Source organism: Perna viridis, chromosome 10 (assembly GCF_037379345.1).
Source record: "Perna viridis isolate PV_CMFRI_1.1 ecotype Kerala chromosome 10, ASM3737934v1, whole genome shotgun sequence".
Classification (NCBI taxonomy): domain Eukaryota; kingdom Metazoa; phylum Mollusca; class Bivalvia; order Mytilida; family Mytilidae; genus Perna; species Perna viridis.
The window spans coordinates 35093559-35110408 of record NC_142454.1 but is presented as its reverse complement, the minus strand read 5'-3'; the positions used below and the strand labels follow the sequence as shown (position 1 = coordinate 35110408).

Genomic DNA, 16850 nt, shown 5'->3' with positions numbered 1-16850 from the left:
AAGTAAGAAGCCAAAGTAAATCTGTAGATTGGACCAAAGAAAAAGAGATACCAATAGATTCGTCATTACTCTGATTTTGTAGTAAAATAAACATACTCACCACAAACATTTTATCTAATGGATGGCTTGTCTTTGAGGGAAGTTGGAGAGCATCAATTTGGTCACTATCATCATCAATGGAGAAACTAACTTCCTTTTTCTTCTTTTTCTCAGAAAAAAGAATAGAATCATCAGGCAAAGAAAAAACAGTCACACTGGGATCAATAACTGTTCCACCAGAATAGTAACCTCCCTTTGATTTAGATTTTGATGATTTTGCATTTCTGTCAACACGACGCAAAAATACAATGACAGCAATAATAACGGTTGATGCTACTAATGTTAGTGAAACTAAAACGATGACGATGACAATGTTTGTTGAACTTGTTTCAGTCTTTGGTTCTCCTATTCCAATAACAACAGTCAGAGTTATGAAACTTTTCTGAGGGTACATGCCATTATCAGAAACTTGAATTTCCAGACTAAATGATGATCCTGGCTTAACATTAATGTCCCTCAGCAGAGATATGGCACCTGTCTTCTCATGAATAGAAAACAAAGTCAATGCATCCTTGTTTAAAAGTTCAAAGTATAGATCACTATTGTCACCTTCATCTTTGTCAAAGGCCACAACTGTAGATATGATTTTACCAGCCTTAGAAGTAGAGCTTATAGAAAATGTATTGTTAGCATAATTTGGACCTTTAATTTCTGGCCTGTGGTCATTCATATCTAGAATATTGACCACAACACTTGCTGTACTGGTTTTAGCAGGATAGCCAAGGTCATAAGCAATAACATAAAAACCAAAAGATGATTGTCTCTCACGATCTAGAACTTTATTTGTAGTAATCTGTCCGTGTGGTAGAATTAAAAATGGAAGATCAATGGGTGTCCCTTCTGGTAGACTAAATACTATTTCACCATTGTCACCCTCATCTCTATCACTTGCCTGAAGTTGCCCAACTTCTATACCTGATGGCTTATTTTCTAAGACTTCCATTTCAAATACTTGTTCTATAAATATAGGAGGGTTGTCATTTAAGTCAAGTATTTGAACAGTCAACTGTGTAGAGCCAGTCATAGCAGGACTGCCTTGGTCAATTCCAAATATTGTTGCAGTAATAGTAGGAGTTACCTCCCTGTCAAGTTCTATTGCTGCTCTAACAACACCAGTATTGTGATTGATATTAAATAACTTACTACCTTCATTATCAAGAAAATAATGTACTTGAGCATTCTTTCCAGTATCATTGTCTATAGCAAACACTTGTACAATAACATCTCCTTTTTTATTTCCTTCAAAAATTGTTTCTGTATATGGAATGGACGGAAATTTTGGTGAATTGTCATTTTCATCCTCAATTTCAATATTAAATGAAGATGAAACATTAAATGGTGGTTTTCCATTATCCTGACATGAAATGCTCACGTTGTGACTAGGGATAGCTTCTCTATCTAATTTTTCCTTTACAACTACATTATACTCCTTCTCTCCCAAAAGCATTAGTTGGAAGAAATCTGACTGCATTGTACAGTAGACATTTCCGTTGTCACCGGTATCATCATCATGGACAGCTATATGAGCCACAGCGGTGCCTTTATTAGCATACTCTGTTATGTGGGCAACATCAGTTCCAGACAGATGGTTTACAACAATAACTGGTGCACTGTTTCCCACATCTTCTACAGTGACTATGGTAAGAGTTTGTGAAGTTAAAGGTTGGTCAGCCATATCACTGGCTTCTACAATTATTTGATATTGTTTACCAGGGGCATATGACAAGCGTTGTTTCACCCTTAGTTCTCCTGTTGCACTGTCAATAGTGAACATGTTCAGTATATTATCTGACTGATGTTGTGAGAGTCTGTAGGTGACTTTACCATTATCTCCTTCATCTAAATCTCTAGCTTGTATTGTACCTATGATAGAGTTGACTAGTACATCCTCCTTCACATTAAACTTATACTGAGTTTCTAAAAACTCAGGTGGGTTATCATTGACATCAGTGATTATAATGTTTGCTTGTAGTGTACCAGACTGGGGTGGCTGTCCCCCATCTTTAGCTACTATTTCTAGCATATAAGATGAATGTGTCTCCCGATCAAGGGCTTGGTCTATCTTCAATCTGACAATAGATGTTCCATCCAGTTTCTTTTCAAACTCTATAGAAAAGGGAGTGTTAGATGGATGTACCTCATAACTCTGGAGAGAGAAAGTGTCACTAGTATCCTTATCTCTAGCACCATCAATTGTCAACTTCTGTCCAATCACTGATGCCTCAGACAGTGAAACAGTTATGTTGGGATTATAAAAAACAGGAGCATTATCATTGACATCATTAATGTTGATAGATACCGGAATCTTCATAAAGAAACTTGTTCTGGTTGACTGAACAGCTATAGCCAGCTTTAGAGCACATATTACTGTAAACTCACAGATTGATTCTCTATCCAATGGTCCTGCAGTGTCTAACCTACTAGTTTTCTCATTGATTCTAAATAAGGAAAGTATATGGTTGTCTGTACCCAAGAATGTATACTTCAGGTTTCTAAAATCATCATCACCAGCTAAATCCCTCAGATTTGTACTGTTTGCTATTGTACCTATGTATGTATAGGGTGTAACAGTCTCATTAATATTATATATAACTGTACTGCCAGATGAAATACCACATAAGGTCACTAGGATAACAATGTAATTTAGGACTGCCATATTACACTCCATAAAGGTATGCATTAACTTGGTAGAATTTTGCAATAGTCCATACATTAATATGATCCACAGTGTCTAATTTTCCATCTTTAAAGATGTTTTCTGCTTGATTAGTTATTTGGCAATTTGTTGAAGAGTCACCACATGAGAGGCAACAGTTCTACTAATCCCTTGTCTTGTCACCGAGATCACGAACTGGCGGGCCACTACTTTTCACAAATCTGAAAATGTAATGTAATAATAAATATTGACATTAAATTCACATCAAACGACACTACAATAGTATGCTGAGCTAATTGTTTACAATTGTCTATTTCAAACATAGTCACAGTGCTTACTATTAAGAAGAAAATTAAATCCTTATTCTTTTGAGAAAATTTGTCAAATGTTTGTAAAACTAATACAAAAAATTCCTGTATTGTCCACAAGTTTAGTTAATACATCCACCAATAGAGAGAGAAATATACCTGCCCACAATTGCTAAATCAATCACTAAGTTTACAAAGTGACTGGGAAATGTTTTCAAACCTTGTAATTAACTCAGTTAGCTTCTGTTTGATTCACTGTCAGTGATAAACTTAGCTCCTCCCACTTGTGTATCTTTTGACCAATCATTTTAATGAGTTTCTTTTCTTGTTTTTCGAAAAGGATCATTAATTATTTATGTTTAAAAATGTACAATAAGAGAAATGATAACTTGCTATTGCATTCCCTGAAAAGCTAACAACCTACAGGTTACAGTACACATGTACTTGAAACTATATTAAATAACAGGAAAGATTGAAAAATTAATGTGTGATGCTTGTTATGATATATTAAAATTAAATTATAATTATTACTGAATTCCAAAAAAAAGTTTGCATTTGAGACTCAGAAAATGATATTGATTATCTTTATAATCAGGACAGTTTAATAACTAATTGATAATCTTCACTGACACTATACTATATTGACAATGACATGTTTTTGATACATGAAATTCCTTATGTTTCATGACATGCATACAAATACCACTTAAAAACTAATTTTATGATTGGCTGGATACACTTTCCTCCCCCTTCAAAAGAAAAGATCATCTGTTCAATACTTGAAAGAAAGGTATGTGTTCACTCTCTCATAGCACCTTTTATGAATTGTTGAAGAAGAGCATTATAGAACTTAAGTCAGATATTTATATATAAAAAATTAAAGAAACCCCCCCCCCCACCCCAAAAAAAACCCCAAAAAAAAACATAAAATAAAACAAAATAACATAAGTGAACAAGAATAATTGCTTTGAACAATAAACAAAATAATCACAAAAACTTTACTACAATTTGGGCTATCACATATTTTAAACTAATAAAGTTTAAAACAAGATAATACCAGGCAAGATAGAGGTTTGATAAGGGATTATGTTGGCTGGTTTGAATTATTATCACACTGAAATATAGTACAATAACATTTGTACCTGATTAAAGGTCAGAAGTCATTCCTAAATATTCAGTTATACAGCAATTTCTCATAAATGTCAATTATCTATAAAGATAAACAAATTTATGCAAAAATGAAAATTTCCTTTTATAATAAAAAAAGCAGAAAATTCTCAAAAGAATACACTAATCAGTTTTGTGAATCATTTTGTGAAATGCTTCAATTATTTTTGTTGTTTAAATGATGTAAATCATTCTTTTTTTCTATTAGTAAAACTTTCATTTGGTAGTATATATTATAATGATACTATTTAAGCAGTCCATTGCCTGTTGCTGATACTAATGTAAACATTTAATCATAATCTAGTCAGTTGCATGCTTTTGAAATAAATAAAAATCTATACTTCCATCATTATCTTACACAAAATCCTAAAAAAAAGAATCCTTTCCTAGTTTTATTTTCCTTATCAATCATATAATCCTCCTTCATAGTTTTCCTTTCCTCATTTGTCTACCCCGGACTTGACTTTTTATGAGCAACTTGGCGGCTGTTTCTAGAAAAGCAGAGGACGCTCGATTCCCTTAATTACTCTTTCAACCTAAGTAGTACACAAAATATTTTCAGCTAAATACGTTCCCAATCAAACTAATTTTTCTTCTCCAGAAAAAGCCATAAAATGTAAGTAATGTATTTTAAAATAACATAACTTTGAATGTGTCAGTACCTTGACAATAGAGCAGATTCAGAACTTTAGTCCCATGTACATGTATGTATGAGGAATCCCTCTAATGATTAAATATGTGTCATAAAACAATCCCAAATAAACATAAATTTTCCCCAAAAACTTGTAGATGATTTGTGATAAAGATTAAACAATGACTAATCAGAGAAAAGGCCCAAAAATCCAACTGGACCTGACAGAACTACATGGAGACCAGATGCCAGATTAATAATAAAGCCTGAAGGTCCAGCAGTGGTAAAAACATGGGTGATTTAAACCTGATAGGAATCATAACAGAGAACCAAATGTCATCTTCAGGCAAAATAAAACAGGTTTCTGGTTTTTAGGAAAAAAAAATGAAAATAAAATAATATTTTGACACTTTGTGTGTGAAATGCAAAACTGTTTTTTTTCGAAAATGGGGGATAATTTGGTGATTTATCTGATGAACTCATGTCATTGAAGAGGAGGGCTCACAACTTTACAAATTGTGGCCAACAGATATACAGCCATAGGTATGCATTTCAAAGAAAAAAATTCAATGTTAGACATAAATAACCTTACAAAGAACTGAAACTGAAACTTTTGTTTCAGCCAAGGGCAAAAAAAAGAAACAAAAAGATAATTCAAAATAATAAAAGAAGTTTTACTACTGTAAATAGTGAAATCTTCGTAGCCTTTTATTTTTTCTATTTTCATGCCAAGATCCGTAACATGAATATTTTCTTCGAAAAACATTATAATACAATTTAATGAACAACTGCAAATTTAAAACTACGCCAAAACAGATTGATAGCAGAAACCACAAAAAAAATGTCACAGTTTACTGTATTTTAATTGTAGTAAACTGAATTTTTACTTAGAACCCTTATAAATACTTGAAATCTGCTATTAGCATAAAAATATATTGGCAAAAACAGATGCAAACATGCTGTTGAATGAGTATGGAAGCATCATTGTTTGATCTGTCAGTACAATACCTGTCCCCCAGGGGAACATGGTGAAATTAGTGTGATTATTGACTTAACATAATGTTCCTATTACAAACATTTCATTACCACCAGGTAGATATTGAATGGGTCATTGAAAACCATATCCCATATATCTGAGGATATCACTACTTCCTATCTATACACCAGTATTTTTCTTCAGGGTTCAGCATAAATTAACTGTTTACATGGAAAACCATCTTACTGTGTGTACCCCTTTTAAGCAAATTTTGTTAGATTGAAACTACTTGTATAAGGGGAATGATTCATTCTAATGGTCCAAAATAGTCCAATAAAATAACTCTGATGATTGACCTTCAAGTTCTATTCTTTCAATACTTTATATGATGAAATATATAAAAAGGAAACCATGATGGTTTAAAATGACATGATGTTGTTCAGGTTAAAACACCATCATCCATGATGTAAATCATAAACAAGTTAACAACATAAGTGAAAAAATAAAAGATGCTTGCTCTTATGAAATCTTTACAATTAATAGAATATCTGTTAATATTACACTATTATCAAATCATGACTATTAATTATCCATTAAGTTAAACAACTTACTTACATCTCCCTCATGTATCATATGTATTAGTGATTTCCTAGTGCAGCTCCTATCATTCTAACAAATAACTAAAGAATTCAACATTTTTGTAAGTAATCTTAATTTTTTAAAATTTGTAATGGATTACACAAAAATAGTAGATGTATTAGCAGTCCTTATCCCTAAATGTTTGTACATATCTCTTTTGAAGTGCTTCTGAAACCCATTTTCAGTCAAAACAATTACAGGTAAATCTGCTAATTACAGATAAACCCAGATGAAAGACCTTCATACATACAGGTGTTACAGGTAATGGGATCAGTAAGAATTAGCATATCTTTTGATGTATTTATTTGATGGTTAGATTAATTCACACATAAACACAGTTACTAAAGTCAATTGTCCAAAAAGGAGAAGGAGAAAAAAACACACTGTTAGTGAACTCAATACAGCAGGAACATATTACTTGACTAACTATATAGACTTCACTACAGAGGATAATAATTATTTGATGTAAAAAGTATGTGGCCCTGACAAAACATTTGTTCTGATACTTTCAGAATAGCTTTTTTTTAATTAAAATTTAAGTAACATTATACATGACATCAAATCTAAATTTGTTAGTACACATAGAGGTCCATGTTTTCATGTCTATAGTACAGCTGACAGAGGGGATAGCAAGGAAGATGTCACTTGGTATTTATATACACTACATAGAAAAATGCCTATACATACTTCAAAGTGATTTGGAGACAAGTCAATTGACCACATAATAACTTCAGATAGATGAGTTACTACAATCATTTCTAAATAAATTAGTGGACTAAATCAATGATCACTGACAGCAGAATGAGATAAAATATTAATTGTATTGTCAATGTTTTATTCCATTTAATAAAGACAGATTATGCTTGCCAACCTAACACTTTATTGTTTCCCTGGTGGGTCACAGAGATCCTAAATCCCATGGGTTTATCAGCAATTTACAATCTTTCAAATGACTGAATGCTTTAGAAGTAACAACTCAATAGAGGTATAATGGCAAGCAATTATCAATTCAGTAGGACATGTTAGTCACTTCAAAGATATTTCTTTATAAATCATTGGTTAAAAACCATCATCTTTCACAGGTTCATGACCATCTCCTGCATGACCAACTGTTAATCCTACCAAATAGTGTGAGATTTATGTCAACAGCAATAAAGCTTTTGGATCTAACAGTAAGGAAATAGTCCTGATTCATTAAGGGGCAATTACTGATATCAATTTTGTAACTTGAAATTGAATATACTTAAGTTACAGAATCAAGATACCAGTTTTGTTTAACAACGAATAAACTAGGAATTTTGAAGTATTGAAAGTTTAATTTGAACAATAATTAAGAAATTTAAATTTCTGTTTTTCTAATATTTTCCAAAAAGAATATCAGATAGTTAATATAGTTCCATAAAAAGAAATTTAGGGGGAATACCATTGTGACACAAATTCAACTGAAAACTTATATAAAAGGGAGATGTAGCAATAATACAGGAATCACAAAAAGTACTGTAATTCCAATGCTTCCTTAAAATAATTAAACAAACTTAGTGAACACACTCACACTAACCCAAGTGCACACAATCCAGTTCCCATACCTTAATGAAAAGTGGTCACACTGGACCAATTTCTGTGAAAATCTTTCCCACCCAAGATTAATTTGCTACTAACCATTCACTGAAGACCGATTTGTGGCCTTGCGTTGGATTGACATTTTCATTCCAGTGGGGTTGTTGTCTCTTTTATATATACACCATACCTCTTCTATAAAGTCAGATTTCTGTCAGAGTTTCAGAAAAATTCACCCTTGTTTATTTTCAACACCTATGCTTCGGAGACCACAGTGACCTGGTGACTGCCAATTGTCCTAAATTTTGATCTTCTTTCACATGATAAGATCACAACTTCCACATAAAATTGCAGAATGAAACAAAATCCCATGCAATTTAATCCTTGCCCATATTTCTGCAGCAACAACTAAGCAATAAAATTTATGACAGCAAAGGAAAAAATCAGGAAGAAACACACTGAAAAAAGGAACTATATTCATATATAGCACAGAAATCTATGGAGTTAATTGTGATCTTGTACCTGCTACTAAGCACTCACCATAGTTTGGTGGTGATTGGTCAAAGATGAAGGTGATATCCAGCTACAACATGTTATGACACCACAGCTGGTGAATGGACAGGTAAAAAAAACAATATATCCTGCAACTTTGTTGCATGGGGTACATGTAGAAAACTAATTTCCAGGGTCTTAAGTGCTACAAACATGAACACATCCTTTAGGACTGAAATCATCTTAGAATATGGCATAAGATATATTACTGTTCTTTCTTTGACTTCAATCAAATCTTGAGGTAATGTAAAAAAGTGAAGGAATTTTCACTTTGTGTACATGAAAAAAGTCAAGAGTTCTGACATTTTTAATAATAGTATAATAAAAGAGAAACAAACATTAATATAATATGCTAACAGTGAGCAAGCTTTTTCATATTTTTATTGACCTAGCTTTGCCACTGCAATCTAACTTAATGTCTGACAAGATGGAGGAGAAAATGTCATATAAAACTGCCTTCAATTTCCACACCATTTGCAGATAGTGACAGATTTTAAAATTAGAAATGTCCGGTAATTTAGGGATGTTTATATGTTGTATAATTGACACAGTAATGACAGTTAACTGTCTATGTAAACAAAAGACTGATAAAAACTGCTGACATTAGATACAACAGCACTAAAAACCTGGCATAATTACTTTTACTATATCTCTACAAGTAATAGTGTCACAATTTCCATTTGGATGGGAAAAGTTTTACTTAGTCTTATAGAAACCAGTGTTACTGCAATTTGTATGCTACTTTAAAATAAATGTTATAGAATTTGCTTATGTTAGAAATGTGAAAATATCACTAAATAGTGACATGTAATTTAAAAAAAACTTACTATGAACAATTCTGCAACCTTTATCCCTTTGATTCATTATACAATGTACTAGATTTTATATTCGTCATTCAATATTCAGCCTTTCTTGTCTTTCCCGGCTCTGAAAAAATAAATCTTTATAATAATTACATGAGTAATTGGCTCTTTGCTTATTCTTTCAATTATAAAAAGCATAAAAGCAGAATAAAAACGTTTTTAGTATCATTGAGAGACTTCATTTAACATACTGAAATATATAATCTATTTTCATCTTCAGGTGACTATAGCCCGAACAGAGACCAAGCTTATCATTGATGAGAATTACAACATACTTCAAAACTAAGGCTTCAAAGACAAATCACTTTATCTCAGTGTTAGAATGGACTTTCCTTCCTACAAGCACATGTTAATTAGTGGTGAACCACTGAGAGAATCACATACATAATACAGGACTAAATACTAGTAGCCACTTGGGGTATTCACAATAAAGATGATATGATTTTGAGATTAAAGATTTTTTGTATTGATGATCACTTCCCATCACTAAGTATAGATTTACTTGTGTCTAGTCTATAATTAGAGAATAAACTGTTGGCCTTTATGATCCAAAAAGCACCTCTGTCAAACCAAAATGGCTGTCAAGATCCTACAGACCAACAGATTATACTTGGATTGACTGCATGAAGAATAATAGGTCTAAACATGATTAAAGTTCAAAGTTTGATATTTGGCTTCAATTTCCTGTATTAACAGCTTTTTTTGTATAGGCAAGGGTTAAACTCTGATGAGTTAAAGGCTAGAGTGTCGTACAGAGTATAATTATGACTTTACACAGCAAAACATGGAAATATTTCTATTCTACTAATGAACATGGTGTTGTGTATTCAAAACATTCTTTAATTTTAATTATAGAAGTTGGAACCAACAATTGTGTTTTTGTGGGGCGACCAAATCACAAATCACTAACAGAACTAGTATGTCAATTGTTTGTTAAACAATTGAAAGGTCTTTCCCTTGAAAACTTTCTCTTTGTAATATACACATTAAAACATATACAACAGTTTGACTTTTTGCACTTGGTGAGCTTGTCAAATGCAATTGTCAATGTTCCCATCATAACTTTTGCAATGTTAACTCGATGACCTTTCGTTAGATATACAACACCCCTACTTTCTGTGAACTTTAGAATTTTGCACTTATTAACCCCAACTGGGTGCTTTTTCTATATAAATAAAATGAAAATTGAGATGTACACATTATGACCTTTAATTTGATATGCGACAACCTAACTATATAAACAACTTAAGTTTTGCACTCATTGACCTCACCCAAGTCATTTATTTTGAAACAAAACATCGATATTTTGGATATTTTGGATGTACGCTTTAAGACCTTTCATTTGATATGCAACAATCTTACCCTCTAAGAACTTCAAATTTTTGCACTTAATGACCCTACTATTTGAACATGTATTACTTATCATGGTCGAAACTCTGATTTTTGAAATGTGCTCATTTAGACCTTCAAAATGATATATCACATGACCCCCTTCGACAAAGTTGAAAAAATGATGCAATATCAAATCTATAAATAGGTATTGATGAAATATATCAAACCATTGGAAAATATGAAAATTTTAAGTTGTTGAAGTATCATAGATTTTTTATATTGGTTCTTGGTATTTGTGAAACAGTTTACTTGTGCAGATCTTTCATTCTGTGGAATGACTTGTGGATTTTAAAATATATACCCCCACTCTCAAAACTTAAAATTTCAATAGATCCAAAACTAGACAAGATATGTCAAATCTGAAAACTGTATGATAATTTGCAGAACATATACAACAAAATCACAAAATAATTTGGGCAATTGTGGAGCTCATTTTGAGATAAATGATTATTAAAATATGATGCAATAACAAACTGCAGAACCGGAAGTCGTAGAGACATGAAACTACCACCATATATCTTAGGATTACCTGACCTTGAAAAAATTTACAAGGTCAAGGTCATATATTTATGTCAAGGTCACAAACCGGATTCTGCAAAACATTTAAAATTGTCATAACTTTTGAACAGACGGTCTGACAGTTGTTTGTTTGTTTGTTTGTTTGTTTGTTGGGGTTTAACGTCCGAGCAGCAATATTTCAGCTATATTCAGACAATGAACATGAAATGGATGATAAAATGAACATGAAATGATAAAAAAAAGGATGGGTCACAAGGACAACGGGGTCGACAAATTTTGATTGCCACTAGAAAAAGGGGGGATGGGTAAGGTCGGGCAATTTAGCCTCCTGTGGCGGAGCGCAAAGGTTCCTACTCCTATCGAATACCACAGCAGGGTTCTTTAACGTGCGAGGAACGTGGCATCTTTCCCAACACGGTGCACCACTATGGTTTGCGGTCAGGTTTTCCGTATTATAGCCTGACAACCCCAGCATGTAACATGCCAGGGGTACCCCATTCCACCACCTGGGGCACACATCCCAGTTGCTCTGTGGGCAGAGCGCCTAACCCCCGGCTAGGTTTCTGAGCACTATTTAGTCGCCTTTTACGACAAGCTTAGCGCTGCTGCAGGCCTATTCTTTTAACACTTGGACCTGCACGGGGCGTCTAACAGTTGTAAATTTTGTCTCATGTAGGGCTTATCGAGAGGGTCATTTCATACAATGTATGTATGCACTTATCTCTTATCGCTTTCTCAATATCAAGGCCTGTAGTTTGCAGTAAGAAGGCTTTCTAGCACTCTATGAACTTTGACCTTGGCTGCAAATGAAAGGTCACATGGACCAAAGATCATTGATGAAGGTCCCATGATTCTACTACAACTTCTGGTTCTCGAAATATAAATTTGAAAAATTTAAGTATGGTATTTCATGGGAAATTTTCTAATAGAACATGATGACATCTACATGTTCAGCAAGTATGATAGTGATATACTGAAAATGAGTTCGGGGGACCTATTAACCATACCGATAAGACGCTAATAAATGGGAGATAACTTCTACAATGGATAATGAAATTCGTCATGGGATTATCCTGTAAAAGTCCTAAGAAAGGTCTAAATATTGTAATGATATCTTGAAAGATGACGCAAAAGGGCCATGCCAAAGTAAATATTGGAAGGGGATAAAAACTAGCACTCTGTGACCTTTGACCTTGGGTGCAAATGAAAAGTCACATGGACCAAAGATCATTGATGAAGGTCCCATGTTTCTACAACTTCCGATTCTCGAAATATAAATTTTTAAAACTTAAGTATGATATTTCAAGGAATATAACTCCTGTATGGTTTGATAACAAAATACGAATTTATGTTTATCAATTAGGCTGTCTGCTTATGTGCATGAAACCGTTTCCAGAATTATTTTATCTCTTATGGTTTTTAATATATAAGTGATTAAAAAGAAACTGTTTTAAAGGGACATAACTCTTAAAGATGGTAATGAAATCCTTAGCAGGGTCATTTCCTAATTGAAACTGATGACATCTACATGTTCACCAAATATGGTCATGATATCCTGAAAAATGAGTTCGGGGGACTATGTTGAAAAAAAAAAAAACGCCAATCAAAGGGAGATAACTTCTACAATGGATAATGAAATTCTTCACAGGGTCATCTGGTAAAAGTCCTTAATAAGCTCTATCGATGGTCCAAATCTGGTAATGATATCTTGAAAAATGATCAGGGGAGAGCATATCAAAGAAAATTTTGCAAATAATGGAGGAATAGAAAAAAAAAAACATTTGAAAAACAATAAGGTCTTCCCCTGGTAGGGAAAGCCCTTAATAAGAATTAGGATCCATGAATAAAATACTACCACTGCAACTGAATATACAATGTGTTTGCATATGTATAAAGACGGATTTTCCCAAGGAAATCAACAATATAAATGACACCTGTCAGTCACACAATCCATCTTTATAAACTGATACTTGTCATTCAACAGAAAACATTACATGAATTTTTTTTCTACATTCACTTTGTAGATTCAATATGATAACATGTATTAAATATTTATACCTCATTATATTTTATTATGATTTTAGAGTATAGAAGCTCTAAAGTGAAAATGGGATTATAGGTAAAGATACAGTCTAAACTTAATGAAACACATTGCAGGGGCAGATCCAGAAGATTGAGGAAGGGGGGTCCAGAAATGGTGGGATTCCAGGCTATTATTGGCACACTTCTTCCCAAATTTTGCATGAAATTAACATTTTCAAATAAAAGGGGTGGGTTACAATCCCCTCCCCCTCTCAAATCCACTACTGACATGTCATACAGAATATTTATTGACTAAATTTACTACATTTGTTGTTATAATTTGTGTTGCCATGTTTTAAGTAGTAGTCTGTGTATATTTGGTATTAATTTGGTTTATAAAAACAGTTGTACTACTTGAACAGAGTAACTGAAGGTTTTAATGGTGCAAAGCATATACTTATAATTAATAATCTATTTGTGATGTTAACTCATTAACTTGGTGTCTTTCAGCTAAAGAAAAAATATACTTTGCTGATACCTTTTTGATGGCTTTTTCAATCACCCATAGAATCATTATCATAATTCAGAATGCACAAAATTCTTTGATGGAAAAAAATGTCTGACATTGATTTGGGATTTATACAGGCTTTCCAGAAACAATAGTTTGGTAGAGAAGCAATTTCAAAAACAGTTATGAAACCCCTTCACAGTTAACTGCATTCCCACATGGTTTTGTTAATATTTTTAGTTCTTTTTTTTTTTTTATTTTGTATAGAAAATTGGTTGAGAATCAAAATGAGGAACACTCTATCTCCTTATAGGCCATAGAAGACATTATTAATCCAACATCACTCAAAATCATAGATTGTTTTCATTATCATCATCATATGGACAATTTAATTTCTAATTTCACAGAAACAAGTTCACATTAAAATATGCTTTAGTTTATTTACTATACATTTTCAGCAAAAACTTCAAAGAAATTACAATCCTTCCCAAAACCAAATATTATAATCTAAGGCATGGGCATCATTATAGAGCTCTAAATGCCACCAACTAAAGTCAAACTAATCCTAAGATAATAAAAGTTACATGGAAGTGCCAGACATCTAATTAAATCAGAAACCATTAGCAAGGTCTATTAGCCCATCAGAACATGAAAATAATTATCATAGGTTAGTCATGTTAAAAAGAATGAACAACATTTTGACAAAGGTTTTATTAAAGTTCCAATTATTAGAAACAATTATTGTTTTTAGAGGCTAATAGGTTTAATTATCTCCTTTAGTAAGTATAAGTCATTTCTCCACCTGAGATGAAAAATAAATAAGATTTTGTATAAAGATATTTAGTTAGCATGTTAAAATCTTAATTTTTGTATAGAGAGTGGAGAAATAAATAATTAATCATAACTAATAAGAAAATCCCCTGAAACTCTTCAGAAAAAAATCTGATTATTTAAGTTTGATTACTGCATCACAGAGAACAGGGGGAAGTAATTTACAGTCCTTTGGAACTTAGACAGAATAGTACCAAGTTCTTATGTTGTATATATTTTGCTTCTTGCAGGCAAAGTTTGATGTTTTATGAAGGAGTGAAATTGGTCATAGACAAGACAAGACAAGACAATTCTTTATTATAGTGTCACCTCTAACTGACATATTATATATACATTTAAAAGCAATATATATGATTCTAAAAGTTAATAGTTCACATTTGTCTAATACCATTATTATCGATATACAAAACATATACATTTAAAACTTTATGTTGTCAAATTAGAGCCACTCTTTTCAAAGAGTTATGAGAGACTTTAAATAAGTAATTAAAATACTATATATATACATTTTCATATTAATATATTATATTAACAGAAATTACCTATATAAAATATTTCTTCTAGTTAATAAAACATCATGGCAGATTTTGGCTGAATAAAAGAACATTTTTTCATCACTAAATAAAAATATGAATTTTTCATCATCAGTTAAATTATCAAAATTGTTATTAAAAGATTTAGCCCAAATAAAAATATCTTCTCTCAAATGTGAATACACAGGACAATGCAAAATGACATGTTTCTCATCCTCAATATTACCATTATCCATACATACATTATTAAAATACAATCTATTTTCAATCAAAATACCTTCATATCTGCCAGTTTCTATTTTTAATAGTGCAACACCACAACGAAATTTAGAAAAAGCACTTCTGTATCTACCAGGTATACGTGTTTGTAAATATCATTCTACTCCATACCCTTACTTAAAAATTCTGTAAGTTCTCAGCTTACTATGATCACTACTATTTAAATCATTGAACCATTTATTCTTAAAATTTTCAAAATTTATATTTTCTAACATATTTATAGAACTTTTGTTAAATATAAAATCTGTTTTACAAAAATGGTTTACATTTAGCTCTCTAAATTTACTATGTACTCTAAAGTTCCAATTCTTTATTCTATTATTACAATTTTTATTTGCCCATAAAAAGACTTTTTTATTAAGTCTATTATTACATATTTTTGTAAATCTTGACCACATTCTAAAAACACATGACCACTGCTTAATTATACAAGACGACCAGCCCATGTCACCATAAAGTCAAAGATTTGGGGTATATTTACCGACCCCCATAAAGAAACGCATTGCTCTATTTTTTACAGCATTAATACATGAAAAGTCTCTACAGCCCCATATAGAGGCACCGTATTCAATAACTTACATAACCATTATATCAAATAATTTTGTAAATACAGAATAATCAAAACCTCCATTAGCTTTATATTTAGCTATAAGTAAACCTAGAGCTCTACTAGCTGACTTAGCAACAGCCTTAGCCATATCTACGTAATTCAAAAATTCACTCATGACTAATCCTAGATATGTATATTTATCTACAATTTCTATCTTTTCTCTATCAAATGTAAACTTAAAATCAATTCTCTGAACGGATTGAGGCCTAAAATGAACTACTTTTGACTTAGTTAAATTTACACACAAATCATTATTTTGACACCATTGACTTAAAGTGTCCAAAAGTCATTTTCATTTTCACATATCAAAAGAATATCATCTGCATACAGCAAAACTAAATAATAGAGTCATCTAATCTTACACCAACATTTAACATCTTTATTTCATCTACTAAATCATTAATAAAAATATTGAAGAGCAAGGGTGATAAAATACAGCCTTGCTTCAGGCCTGTTTTTACATCAAACCAATCTGTCATAAGACCATTTATTTTTACACAAGATTGTACATTAATATACATGGAAAAAATAGCATTCATCATCTTTGTACTAACACCAATATTTTCAAGTTTACTAAACAATATACTTCTATTTACAGAATCATATGCTTTTTTAAACTCAATAAACTCACAAAAAGTAGAGCAGTTATTAAGTTTTCTAGTTTCAATTATTGTTGTTAATGTAGACAAATGATCAACTGTACTGCGA

At 31.9% G+C, this 16850-nt stretch overlaps 1 protein-coding gene and 1 pseudogene across 4 annotated transcripts in view; both read right to left on the bottom strand.

The window, feature by feature from the left end:
* The window catches only part of LOC148605561 (protocadherin-11 X-linked-like), a 56382-nt gene that overhangs the window by 33640 nt on the left and 5892 nt on the right, over window positions 1-16850 (bottom strand). For 2 of the 4 annotated variants that reach the window (XM_088547656.1, XM_088547653.1), the window contains exons 1-2: window positions 3223-3328; window positions 101-2976 (exon numbers count right to left, since the gene is read on the bottom strand). In XM_088547656.1, the coding sequence (XP_088403782.1) occupies window positions 101-2812 (2712 nt within the window). In that variant the 5' untranslated portion in view covers window positions 2813-2976; window positions 3223-3328. Of the gene's footprint in view, window positions 1-100; window positions 2977-3093; window positions 3200-3222; window positions 3329-9412; window positions 9513-16850 lie in introns of those variants that run through there. The other 2 variants (XM_088547654.1, XM_088547655.1) reach the window with 2 other exon arrangements.
* Window positions 15259-16230, bottom strand: LOC148605562 (uncharacterized; annotated as a pseudogene).